This window comes from Toxorhynchites rutilus, chromosome 1 (assembly GCF_029784135.1).
Source record: "Toxorhynchites rutilus septentrionalis strain SRP chromosome 1, ASM2978413v1, whole genome shotgun sequence".
NCBI lineage: Eukaryota > Metazoa > Arthropoda > Insecta > Diptera > Culicidae > Toxorhynchites > Toxorhynchites rutilus.
Window position 1 is genome coordinate 193,354,268 of NC_073744.1, and position 13,688 is coordinate 193,367,955.

Consider the following 13,688-nt stretch of genomic DNA (forward strand, 5'->3'; position numbering starts at 1 on the left):
TTGAAGTCTGTGTTAGGGAAATACATTTCAGTCGGAACAAAAATGCCCCCGATTTGCATGTATTTGCAATGCCAATTTCCTTAAGCTCCATGTATTTCAAGTCTTTGTTAGGGAAACACATTTCAGTCGAAACAAAAATACCCCCGACTTTCATGTATTTGCAATGCCGATCTCTCCAACGCTGCTTGGTTTTGAAGTCTGTGTTAGGGAACTCATTTCGGTGAGAACAAAAGTCACCATACTTTCATGTATTTACAATGCCGATTTCCCCAAGGCTACTTGGTTTTGATGGCTGTGTTAGGGAAACCGTAGATCGGGCCAATCAAAATGAGGCAGTTAGGGCATTTAGATAACGCTTAACATTTTACAATTATTCAATTGATTATCTAATGAAAAATAACATTCTATTAATTGCGATAGAAACGTAGAAATATTCCCTATCAATTGATGCAAACATCTTTACGATCCAGCAAGAAATGTTCGAGTTATAAGCATTCGGAATCTTTCATTTTTTCCTGCATGTTCTGTGTTTAGGTTTTCATTTTACCCCCCATATACTCCGGTTAGACGTAGCTCCACGTCAAAAAAAAAACAATATATATCATGAAACTAACTATCGAGCAATTGAAAAATCTCAACCATTATCCGAACGAAAATATACTTCTGATTGATCGAAATCGATATGAGCTTCCTTTTGTACTAATAAATATTACTCAGTCTTTCCTGATGGATTTATTTTTTGCATCAATCGATTTGGGCACTACACATTTTGTACGACATTTTGGACAAGAAAAAGCTATCCGCGCGATGGGTGCCGCGTTTGTTGACCGTGAACCAAAAACAACGGCGTGTTGATGAATCAACAGCCGGTTTGGCGTTGTTGAAGCGTAATCGAGTGGACTTCTTCCGACGTTTTTTGACAATGGATGAAACGTTGATCCATTACCACATTCCTTAGTCTACAGGCAGTTTGCAGAGTGACTCACAAGCATATTTCGAAGAGGTTTCGTACTACAGAAAGAAAATCGAAAAGTTGGAAACTCGCTATACCATGTGTATTGCTCTCGAAATAAACTATGTTGAGGAATAAATACAGCTTTGTCCAAAAAACGATTGTCCTCATTAAAAATCTTTTCAGCCCATGTATTATATGGAACTAGCTGACTCGGCAAACTTCGTACCGCCCAAAATCTGTTCAATATCAATACATCTGTTTTTTGTTATCAATACCTTCAAACATTCATGTTTTCTCACTATGAGCAAGTTAATGGGTTCAATCGCAGAACTGTTAATTTATTGATCTTCTATTCGTCTCCGTTGAGTTTACTTTTTACTAAAAAAAATCCTAGTATTTCATTATATCATTATATGATCATATTATTTTCAGACACAATTCTCGTTCAAGATTTTTCAACCACTTGTAAATAACATGTTTCTCCGTTACATGGAATAAATGTTTTATACAGAAAATATGATAGAATAAAGACAGCCCTATATCGGACAATTCCTTCCTCAAGTTCTGCTCTTTTCAACACATCTGGCGATCCTTTTTTTTTTTTTGTATAGATAGAAGAAGATATAGGAGTGCGTTTCGTCACATTAAAATCCATTTCCAGTTTCGAACAAAAATGAATTTCACTAGCGCAAACATCAAATGGACTAACATCACTTGTCACTATGATATTTTAGAACATATGGGAATTTAATTTTCCGAATTTTCCCTTTTTCGTTCAGAGTTTTCCGAAAATTTTCGATTGTCATGTTTTGCTGGAAAATTTTTGGTTGAAATATGTGTAATATTTTTATGGGACCCCCTCTCCATTCCAGAGGAGGGAGGGGTGTCATACCATTATAGAAACATTTCTCATACCCAAAAACACTCACATCCCAAATTGTGCTTGATTAGCTTTCGAGTTATGCAGAAATTTGTGTTTCATTTGTATGACAGCCCACCCTTAGAGAGTGGGGTGGAGAGTCTAACCGACATAGAAACATTTATTGCACCCTAAAACCTCAATATGCCTAATTTGATTTCATTTGCTTGAATAATTCTCGAGTAATGCAAAAATTTGAGTTTCGTTTGTATGGCAGCCCCCCCTTACAAAGGAGGGTGGAGAGTCTAACGATCATAGAAACATTTATTGTACCCTAAAATCTCCATAAGCTTAATTTGGTTCCATTTGCTTAATTAGTTCTCGAGTTATGCAGAAATTTGTGTTTCATTTGTATGGCATCGCCCCCTTAGAGAGGGGGGTGGAGATTCTAACTACCATAGAAACATTTATTGCACCCTAAAACCTCAATATGTCTAATTTGATTTCATTTGCTTGAATAATTCTCGAGTAATGCAGAAATTTGTGTTTCATTTGTATGGCAGCCCCCCCTTAGAAAGGAGGGTGGAGAGTCTAACGATCATAGAAACATTTATTGTACCCTAAAATCTCCATAAGCTTAACTTGGTTCCATTTGCTTAATTAGTTCTCGAGTTATGCAGAAATTTGTGTTTCATTTGTATGGCATCGCCCCCTTAGAGAGGGGGGTGGAGATTCAAACTACCATAGAAACATTTATTGCACCCTAAAACCTTAATATGCTTAATTTGGTTACATTTGCTTGAATAATTATCGAGTAATGCAGAAATTTGTGTTTCATTTGTATGGCAGCCCCCCCTTAACGAGGGGGGTGGAGAGTCTAACCACCATAGAAACATTTATTGCACCCTTGAACCTCAATATGTCTAATTTGGTTCCATTTGATTGAATAATTATCGAGTAATGCAGAAATTTGTGTTTCATTTGTATGGCAGCCCCCCCTTAACGAGGGGGGTGGAGAGTCTAATTACCATAAAAACATTTATTGCACCCTAAAACCTCAATATGCCTAATTTGATTTCATTTGCTTGAATAATTCTCGAGTAATGCAAAAATTTGAGTTTCGTTTGTATGGCAGCCCCCCCTTACAAAGGAGGGTGGAGAGTCTAACGATCATAGAAACATTTATTGTACCCTAAAATCTCCATAAGCTTAATTTGGTTCCATTTGCTTAATTAGTTCTCGAGTTATGCAGAAATTTGTGTTTCATTTGTATGGCATCGCCCCCTTAGAGAGGGGGGTGGAGATTCTAACTACCATAGAAACATTTATTGCACCCTAAAACCTCAATATGTCTAATTTGATTTCATTTGCTTGAATAATTCTCGAGTAATGCAGAAATTTGTGTTTCATTTGTATGGCAGCCCCCCCTTAGAAAGGAGGGTGGAGAGTCTAACGATCATAGAAACATTTATTGTACCCTAAAATCTCCATAAGCTTAATTTGGTTCCATTTGCTTAATTAGTTCTCGAGTTATGCAGAAATTTGTGTTTCATTTGTATGGCATCGCCCCCTTAGAGAGGGGGGTGGAGATTCAAACTACCATAGAAACATTTATTGCACCCTAAAACCTTAATATGCTTAATTTGGTTACATTTGCTTGAATAATTATCGAGTAATGCAGAAATTTGTGTTTCATTTGTATGGCAGCCCCCCCTTAACGAGGGGGGTGGAGAGTCTAACCACCATAGAAACATTTATTGCACCCTTGAACCTCAATATGTCTAATTTGGTTCCATTTGATTGAATAATTATCGAGTAATGCAGAAATTTGTGTTTCATTTGTATGGCAGCCCCCCCTTAACGAGGGGGGTGGAGAGTCTAATTACCATAAAAACATTTATTGCACCCTTGAACCTCAATATGTCTAATTTGGTTCCATTTGATTGAATAATTCTTGAGTAATGCAGAAATTTGTGTTTCATTTGTATGGCAGCCCCCCCTTAACGAGGGGGGTGGAGAGTCTAATTACCATAGAAACATTTATTGCACCCTTGAACCTCAATATGTCTAATTTGGTTCCATTTGATTGAATAATTCTCGAGTAATGCAGAAATTTGAGTTTCGTTTGTATGGCAGCCCCCCCTAAAAAGGTCTCAAACTATCACGAAAATCTTCCCCGGTCCCTAAAATCCCTACATACCAATTTTCATGTCGATCGGTTCAGTAGTTTCCGAGTCCATAAGAATCAAACAGACAGACAGACAGACAGAAATCCATTTTTATATATATAGATATATCAGTTATACTTTTTCTAAGCGAATTTTAATGTCTAGTGAACTTGTTGCTAAATAAAAATGCTCCCGTTAATGATATTATATATAACGGTAGTCAGTATAAACAAATGTAGGCTCAATTCTTAAATTTAAATTAGGATTGGTTTTATCATTATAATAAAATGAGATTTTCGAAATTTTAAAGGCAAATCTGTAAATTTTCGATTCAATGTATTTTGTTTTCAATTCAAGTTTTCAAATATTATATACTTTCTATGTATTTTCCAATTCCGGTGGAAGCTAAAATGTTTCATGAATTAGTTATACAAACAAAATCTTCTAGTGGAAAAGCACATTGAAAATTGTTTGCGTATACGTGTTATTGAAAAAAAAATTCGAGATTAATGGAAGGAATCGTTTTTCAACATGATTTTTGGTCGAACCAGGTAAAGTCCCAACAGATTTTTTTTAATAATGTAATGTTTCAAATATATCCAATATCAATGTGATACAAATAGCCTAACGTAATCCTACGTCAACTATGCGGTCGTGTCTCAGACACCCCGTTAGCAGTACATCGCTAGCGCTCCCAGTTGCGGTTGTTTGCTATCCGTACACATTGCACCGAGCTCCTCGTGCCTTAAACTAATGAGTAAGGAAAATTACGAGCTCTGCTGACGCTTTGCTCAGCTTCATAACATGCACGAAGGCTAGTCCCCCGTGCGTAAGCGTTATTTTTACAGAGGCACAGGTCGTCCCCTAGAAGTTGTTCTGCCTACTTTGCAGAATGCTCGGGCGTGTTGCGATCTGCCTCACTCTAAACAGTCTTTAGAGAACACATTTCCTTCTCAGCTTCGGCTTTTGCACTTTTTTCGAACTTCTCTTGCAGTTTCACTGTAATGCAACGTTAGAGAATCTTTGATTCCCCTTACTCTGATCAATTCGCTCTGAGCGAAACTAAATTTTCTTCAAACCTGGAGCGTTTTGCGAAACGCAAAACGATTATATTACAGGTCGAGTTGGAACATCGACTCCAATTTTGCTGGATCACGTGCTTGATCGATGACGAAAAGACCGATGTGATAGTGATGCGTATCGCTCATGTTTTAGGCTGGATAAGAAAACATACATCACGCGAATATTATGACCTACAACTAAACAACCGCCTGCCTCTTACTATGCCAACTTTATGACGAGAGCTTTCATTCGCGTTGACGGCGGAATGATGTCGACATCTGGATATGACTTTAGTTTGTATGAGGTCAACTATTCTCAGATTAGTCGGCCCTAAGGCAGTTTTAAATTGCTAAAATTTGTATGATTTTTTTTCTTTGCGTTATTTGCCTGCTGTTCATTTCCCCCATTCCGTAATACGAAGCTCAATGCCGTCAACGCGAATGAGAGTAAGTAATTGCAGGGTACGTGTATAACAAGGTAGTCTAAACTGACTAGTGCATCAGTAGTAGTGAGGCTGTGACGTGTTAGCTTTGCAAGTAACATGGGACGGTATTATAAATTTGTCTAAATTAGTTTATTTCTATTGTAGTTTTGCTTAATGTATATATTTATTCTTTGCAGCATGAATATGATACAAATAAGTTTTCTTTTTAATCAAAACCTAGGGGAAATTGTGGATCGGCAATCCGGATTTAAGCTTCCTGAAGCTTTCTGTAGCTCTCTTATACCTCTTGCCACAGTGCTTGAATTGAGCTATCAGAACCGGCCGAATCGCTAGGTTTCTCAATAGAGATGTTCATGGTGCTGCTCCCGATTTCCTTTGACAGAATATCCCTCTCGGGATAGTCATGTTTCCTCCCATTAGAAAACTGCACCGATTCTTCGGATGTTACGGATGTTTTGAATGGGTTCAACTCTTGCTTTATGACAATCAAGACCGTTCGGCGAGCCTCCGGTTTTGTTTTCCCGAGGCATGAGAATCGTTGGTCTTTCTAACAGTAGAAACAGCTAAAAATAAACTATTTTGTGCACTAATTGTATAATCTGGATTTGTTTAAATTTACCTGTTCGTATCAGTTTTCGACGATATTGCACATCCAAGCCATCGATACGCATGAAACAATCTGGACTGAAGTGAAGCGAGCAAATGTACTTGTTTTTAGCATTGCTGTTCAGGTCCTGTCCGAAGAATCGAAGCCATTTCTTCCGAATGGTCACATCCCTCGGGAACGATGAATGATAATTTGTGGGATATGTTTTCATATTTCGAGTTGGACTCGAGTCATCAATGAGCGAAAGCTCACGCATCCGGGTGCCAAACATCGAGCCATAGAGTTGTTTGAAAATGGAAATATTTTATATATATTCCTTCACTGTCGAGCCGCCGTAAAAATACCAGTTTAAAAAAATCAGCACAGAAACAACACATCCTGGGTACTAGTACCGTTATTTCAACTTTAATGGTTCAATAACTCCTCTATCTCACGTATTATTGACGCATTTTCACAAAAAAATGGTGAAACACGTGATATTCACAACAAAAAAAAACACTTGTTATGAATTGCGATCGCTACATTCCATCAAAGCTAAGATGTCATAGTTGAGAGTGTATAAGTCCAGATTACCTTGTCATAAACGTACCCTGATGTAATTGAAATTATGTATGGTGGATAATAACTCACATTTTCAAATTGGCAACGATGGGTTAAACGGGCAAAAATCGGTCAAACAAGATTGTGTGTGCACTGATTATGTTATTCTATAAAATATCAAACTTAACAACCTTCTACTAAACAAATGTACATGGTCGGTTCGTTAAATTTGATAATTATTTTTTTCCATACCTTCATTGCCTCTCTGACCAAAGGTCTGAGACCCAAAAGGTCGATTTTAAGCCAAAATTTTTTTTTCGAGATGACACCAGATATCGACGTTTCATGCATTTTTAAGTCATTTGGCATAAAAATGAATCTTCGATTTTCCAAATTTCCTTCTAATCTTACAAGGGGGGAGCTTGGAAGATTTTCGAGGGTCAAAAAACCAATACTTTGAGCGCTTTGAGGCACCCCTAAATCATGTCCGATTGAGCTGAAACTTCGCACAGGTCATTATTTTGGGCCAATAAACAAATTGTCCATAGTCGGTTTTTGAAATTCGGTGATGATTTTTTTCCCATACATCCATTGCCACCCTAATCCTCATATGGTCGGGGTTCTGCCAAAACGAACCATGCGCCTAAAACATTATTTTGAGATATTTTAATTTGAAATTTGGCTCCCACTAATTGACTGTATCTGATTAAATCTATCATTTTATCGCTCACGTGTTACAAACAGGATGTCAAACATAATACTCCCTTTCATGCTGTAAGCACACATCTTCTTCAATTTCTGATTTAGAACCTTTCTGAAAATGCAAAAAAAAACAAATTTCGTTGCTGTTAGACTCGCAAAACTTCGTTTTCTTTGCAGTAAGAGCGAACCAAGGTCATGCTAACTATTAACATAATATCATTACACATTAGTATTTTGTAACGGCTCTGAACTAATTTCTTGAATGGTATATATATTGACTTAATGTTGCCGTTTTTGGCGAAATAATATCTCAATAAATAAAAATAAATTGATTTAAGAATGCATTACACTTGGTTCGTTGTATATGAACGCAATCTTGAAAAATGCAAACCAGCCTCTCAACACGCTTTTACACTTCATGGCAGTCCTTTGGCTGTCTTACTTACCAAATCCCGACGACATCTGATTCCAGAAGCTGTCCGAAACAGAAAATTCTGTTAAAGGTTCGGATCTACCTTCTTGAAGATAACGATCACTATCGTCCGATGCCGTATTGTGGGTTCATGGTTCGCTTTGGTTGAATGCAATTTGGTTTTTTTACAGTCTACACAGAATTTTTGCTTTGGAACTGTTTCCCAATTGTCCGAATGACATGGTCATTTCACAGTTGATAGATTATTATTTTCTGCATCCAGAGGTGTAGGTAACTCAAAAAATGACGCTTGGTTCGTTTTGGCAGAACCCCGACCATATGCCAAAACTATAAAAATTCAACGAGTCCATAATGGTTGAGGTTTGATGACATGCGTAAATGGTTTTTAATCAAACATAATTTTCTATACATTTTGTAATATCTCGAGAACAGTTAGTCTTAGGATAATAATGTCTGTATAATTTTTCATACAGAATTGCGTGTAAAATCATTTTTCCATAGTATTTCCATGTAATTAATTTCTAGGAATGAATATTTACGTTTGCATGAGATTATCCATGCATCACTAGTCGTCATCTTAAATCAATTGAGCCAGTGTTCTGATAAAAATATACATGCAATTAGGTAGCCGATTCGGAATATTTTAGGAGGTGATAGAGGATCATAGTTGATGAAAAAATCCTACGCATATGGTCAACTCTCAACAAGGATATTGTTGAACCTTTCTTGGGCCTAATTTTATGTCTTGAACTGGCTCTCATTAAGAAAGCACACTACTAGAATAATTCTACACTGTTCATTCGAAAGATGAGGAAATTTTGCGTAGAATGCTACTTAGGCACTCAAGTACTCCGAAGTGGGCAAAGAACTAAACTCGACAAAAAAAAAATAGAGGAGCAAAATGCGACACCGAAAGTTTGGAGTGATTTTTGAAACGTTGTAGCTCTGTTAGAAAATAATGCATTCGTCAAAGCAACAAATGGCCCTTGTATAAAATATTTTCAAGTTTGCGATGGGCAGATTTGACTATCATTTTGCTGTGCGTTCATTATTCCATGAAATATTCTCAATTCAAAATTAAAGAAGAATTTTTCATTCGATAGATAATACCTCTGTAGTAAATATTTTACTGAACTTTCTATGAACCAAATGGAAGCGAAATAACCAGGTTGATTGAATTGTTATAGGGAATACATTTTCAAAATCTATACATGCTTTGGAAGCAAACCAAAAACGCTTTATCTTTTCTTGAAATTCTTTTCAATTGATACAAAAAACTATGGATGGGTTATACCTATGATATAACCGCAAGGTTGACGTAGGACTACCGTTGGCTTAGTAATCATTTTGTATTTTTTCAATTAGCAATAAACGCACTTCGGATGTTCCTCATTGGGTACGATATCGCCACTGCGCAAAGCTATTGATTAAACTAGTGAATGAACGTAACAATTTACGAATTCAATTGCAAACAAATCCCAATTTAGGTCAATTCATGCATTATGGTAGTTGTTATCGCAGCAAATAGTTATCAACATTTTACCTAGTCGTCAAACGGTATGCGTAGAAGGTGTACCCGCTTTTGTAGACCGTGTTAACGAAACGAATTCCGGAGTGTAAAACTGCTTGGAAGTATAAAAGTACCGCCAAGATCTGCAATGCCAATTTTCCCAACTTATTGGTTTCGGAATTTGTGTTGGGAAAACACATTCCGGTTTGCAAAAATGCAAGCGAGTACAAAAGTACTCGCAGATTGCATCTCATTTGCAATGCCAATTTCCCACGCTCCATGGTTTTGAAATCCGTGATAGGGATTTATTCCGATTTGCAGAAACGCTAACGAGTAAAAAGTATCCACAACTTGCATCTATTTTGCAATGCTAGTTTCCCCAGGCTCCATGGTTTAGAAATCTGTATAAGGGAAACGTTCCAATTTGCAAAAACGCAAACGAGTACGAAAGTACCCGCTGATTGCATCTTATTTGCAATGCCAGTTTCCCCAGGCTCCATGGTTTTGAAGTCTGTGTTTGGGAAACATCCATTCATTCCAGCGATGGTATCTCAATCGTTGCGCAATCATAACTGAGTGGATTTCCGAGCGACACTCGCTTTTATACCGATTGGTGTGATTTCAATAGCTGTTTTGAAAGCAATTTTAAGGCTATTGAAACAAGATTTTGGATCAAAAAGTAACAAGCATAGCACGCGTACACTTTTTATCTTTCGAATGAAGTGTATATCATACCATTTCGTTCAGTTGTTTTGGAGCTATTAACGCTCAAAATCTCGTTCTCCTGCGTAACGCTTTCGTTTTCGAAACTTTGAACTTACACCCCAGTATAGAAATGAAAACGTAGTCCTACGTCAAAAATAATCTATGTATATGAAATTGTTCTGTTCGTTACAAAAACTCGAAAAGTTCGGCACTGATGGATTATGACACAATATACAATCCACTTCAAAGATTGTTGCTGCTATTACCAGCGTCTCAGGAAACTTTAAGATTTTCAGATTGAATAAGCACAAAACTGTGAAAGTAAATTTACTTTCTAATATTGAATATTGTGATATCTGATAATGATTTTAAATACTTTCATTTTTATTCGATTGGCGTTGCTCAAGTATGTCTTCAGAATTGTGTAATTCATATTTGGATGCGGATTGTTCAACTGTATTTTGCACGTTTCCGTGTTGGCAAACCAGATAGATAGAAAAACAAAGTATTACAAGTATTTCAAAATTAAACTCATATGAAACACATGCTTCGTTTTGCTACCTCAATGTGCCACAGCAAAGCATTGCAGGGTACTGCTAGTAAAATTTGAAACAAAATAAACTTAAATAGAATTAAAATTTATTTTATGCGCAATCATGTCATTTCCCAAATTATTCTAATAAAATAAGGAAAAATGTTCTCGCTTGTCGACGGAGGGGTAAGGGGGAGTATAAAATCGTGCTTTTTCTGTCCACGTGGTATGTGTACAGCCCCTAACTGGTAATCAAGGCGCTTATATCAATGTAGAACAGGTGAAGCAACATCATCACTTCAATAAGAAGGGGTATTACGGTTTGTGGAGTGGGAGTTGTTTGTTTTGTTATTGCTAGGATACGCCATTTTTGCATTTTCACATGCGAGAGTAGAGGAAAGGAGAATGAAATTCTACAAAATCGTCCCTTCTTTTTCACATACATTCGCGAAAGCCGAACATAGTAGGCATCGTTCGAATAAGCGTCGTAACAGTTTGTAGAAATCCGCCGGCAGCGTTCTGATGATTTTTTCTGTTCTTCCGACCGGGTAGAGATTTTCACCAAAGCTGTTTGTAAACAATACCGACAGCAATTCCAATATGGCTGAAAGTGCATTTCATATGATTGTTTCACCTGGTATATATAGAGGCGCCTTGCTGGTAATTATGATTTTAAATTAAACTTACCTAGTACTCAAATATACCTTGGTCAAAAGCTTCTTGCGCTCAGAGAGAGCGAATCAACTTGCATTGGTGAATTGAGCGAGAAACTTTACAAATGTTGTCAGTTGTCAGTGCACTGGTTGGGAGGGAAGTGAATCAAAACACATTTGCCGGCTGAAAAGATCGTTACGAAAAGTATTTATTCAACGGAAGCATAAATAATTTAAGCAATACAAGTGATAGTTACGAAGTTTTCCCTCCAACATTCCGCCTAATGTCTGTCTCGACTCAGAATGCGATCACCCTCAAGGGTTCGGCTGCCATTATTGTGGAATACCTGAGTAAGTAAAATAATGCCCTTGTCAGCAGCACAAATCAATCCTATGGCCGCTTTCAGACTACGGAATCAATTCGATCCTCTTCCAGCGGGGCATTTATCCACCCGAACAGTTCACCAGTGTTCAGCAGTATGGCCTGACTATCCTGATGTCGAAAGACGACAAAATAAAAGTCTTCCTGCAGAAAGTGCTTGACCAGGTGCAGGAGTGGCTCGCCCGGAATGAGGTGGAGAAGGTCTCGATGGTGATCACTAACGTACACACCAAAGAAGTGCTCGAGTGTTGGGACTTCAAGGTACTGAACGAAACCAGCTTTGGACCGAAAATGGATCCGGATAATCCCACCTCATCGAAGGAACTGAAGAAGATCCAGGCGGAGATACGCGACGTGATGCGACAGATTGCGGCCACCATCAGCTATCTGCCGCTGATCGAGCAAATCTGCACCTTTGATGTGTTGATACACACGCTGAAAAACTCGGAAGTGCCGGAACAGTGGAACGAAACGGCGGAGGTGCGAATCCAGAACGCCCAGACGGTACAGCTGAAGTCGTTCTCCACGGGACTGCACAAGATGAGCACGATCGTTAATTATAAGATGACTGATTGAAACGGAGAGAGAGTACTTTTGATTCCACAGCGTATTTAATGTAACAAAATTAGGATTATGGCGATTTCGCTGCTTAGACTATAAGACCTATTTAATATGTTTTTAAAAATGTTATTGTAAAATGAAATAAATGTCTGCCCTTTTATCAGGACTCGATTATGTCACTCTGTGTGATTTAATAATTTCATCTACAACTTCAAGTCTCACTCGTGGTTCACTTGTACAGTGGATCCCCGATTATCCACGAGCATCTCATTTTTAGTCCTTTATTGCGTTATTCGCGGTGATCTTGACAGACTATTCCGCGGATGATCGGGGTTCTACTGACATCATAGGGCGCTAAGACGCTCAACAGAGTAATGAAATTACTCGATTGTATGTCTTTCAATAGTGGACATTTAATCAACTTTATTTACAACTCCCCGTTCATGTCAGGAACAAACGGAGGAGTTCAGATTTTGTAGAGAAAGCAAAACAAAAAAGCCGTATCCAAAGGGTTTGTAAACCATTTTTGAATTTATGAGGACAATATGCTTTTCATTGCTTGAAAATTCATGGTGTCGGAACTCTATTAGAACTGTTGGATCTGTTTATGACCCATTCCAGCGTGACATGACAACGGTTTGACTCACTAAAAACAGGCTTCTTTCTCGTTTCCATGTATGAATCACATGATTTCCAAATGGTAAATTTTAAAGTGAAATTGAGAAAATTTCCTACAAGAATCTTCAGTAGGAGAATATTTAGCAGTGGAATTCGCTTGTTGCCAGCCGAATACTTTTGTGACGTGACAACACCTGTCTTTTTGCGGGTTCTGACTTTTGCACATTAATGTTGTATTTTCAGTTCCATTTCAAAACATGCAAATAAACTTTGTTCTATGATTCGTCAATGAAAGGTAAACGTAGATCCCTGTATACCCAGTTTAAAAAAAAAACTCGCAAGAACATGCATTTTGACGGTATGCATTTTATAACAGTCTCCACGAAGCGTTGTCACGTCACACAATCAATAAGTTGTATTGAATAAGAATTTCACCGTATTGTAGCAAGCGATATACTATTTTTTATGTTCTCTGAGATCTACCCTCCCTGAGATCTCAGAGATCTGATAGGGGAAGACGGTACTAACGCACCCGGTGGTCCTGAAACTACCCTCCTTTGTATCTTAGGGTGGGCTTAGACTAGGGATATATTCATGTGAAGAAATATGATGAAATCGCATCAATCGTTTACACTAGCGTGAACTTCTATAATGAATATATTCATATTTTCGGTGAATTTATTCACCTGAAGTAGAACTGCATCCAACTTTAGTGATTTCTCACCAGTGAGAAATTCACAAGCGTTTACATATGTTGAATTTATTCAAGTTATATATACCTCGAATAAGTGTATCATATTTATTCTCACCCGTTTACACCTATTTTCAGGTGAATAAATCCATCTATAGCTATAGATCTCCCTAGTGTAAACCCGCCATTAGGAACGGTGCTTCCTACTGAATTTTCAATAGGGTCAAATGAAAGGTGTCATAACGCTGACAATTTGATAATATGT

General features: G+C 37.6%; 1 protein-coding gene, 1 non-coding gene and 1 pseudogene across 2 annotated transcripts; 2 read left to right on the forward strand and 1 right to left on the reverse strand.

Annotated features, from left to right (window-relative positions):
* Positions 1-4,722: 4,722 nt before the first annotated feature.
* On the forward strand, positions 4,723-4,901 carry LOC129763876 (U12 minor spliceosomal RNA). Its single transcript, XR_008741057.1, has one exon. It is a non-coding gene; the product is annotated as a U12 minor spliceosomal RNA (small nuclear RNA).
* A 4,212-nt stretch (positions 4,902-9,113) lies between these two features.
* LOC129763794 (U4 spliceosomal RNA) lies at positions 9,114-9,193 on the reverse strand (annotated as a pseudogene).
* Positions 9,194-11,288: 2,095 nt separating this feature from the next.
* LOC129762262 (mitotic spindle assembly checkpoint protein MAD2A) lies at positions 11,289-12,293 on the forward strand. The gene is made up of 2 exons (XM_055760361.1): positions 11,289-11,522; positions 11,579-12,293. The coding sequence occupies exons 1-2, from the start codon at positions 11,456-11,458 to the stop codon at positions 12,127-12,129; spliced, it is 618 nt and encodes a 205-aa protein (XP_055616336.1). The 5' UTR covers positions 11,289-11,455; the 3' UTR covers positions 12,130-12,293.
* The last annotated feature ends 1,395 nt before the right edge of the window (positions 12,294-13,688 follow it).

Bases quoted from the DNA above. Each gene is read 5' to 3' on its own strand.
- LOC129762262 (XM_055760361.1), top strand. From the start codon at position 11,456: ATGTCTGTCTCGACTCAGAATGCGATCACCCTCAAGGGTTCGGCTGCC. The intron at 11,523-11,578 runs GTAAGTAAAATA...GGCCGCTTTCAG, and splicing joins CATTATTGTGGAATACCTGA to ACTACGGAATCAATTCGATC.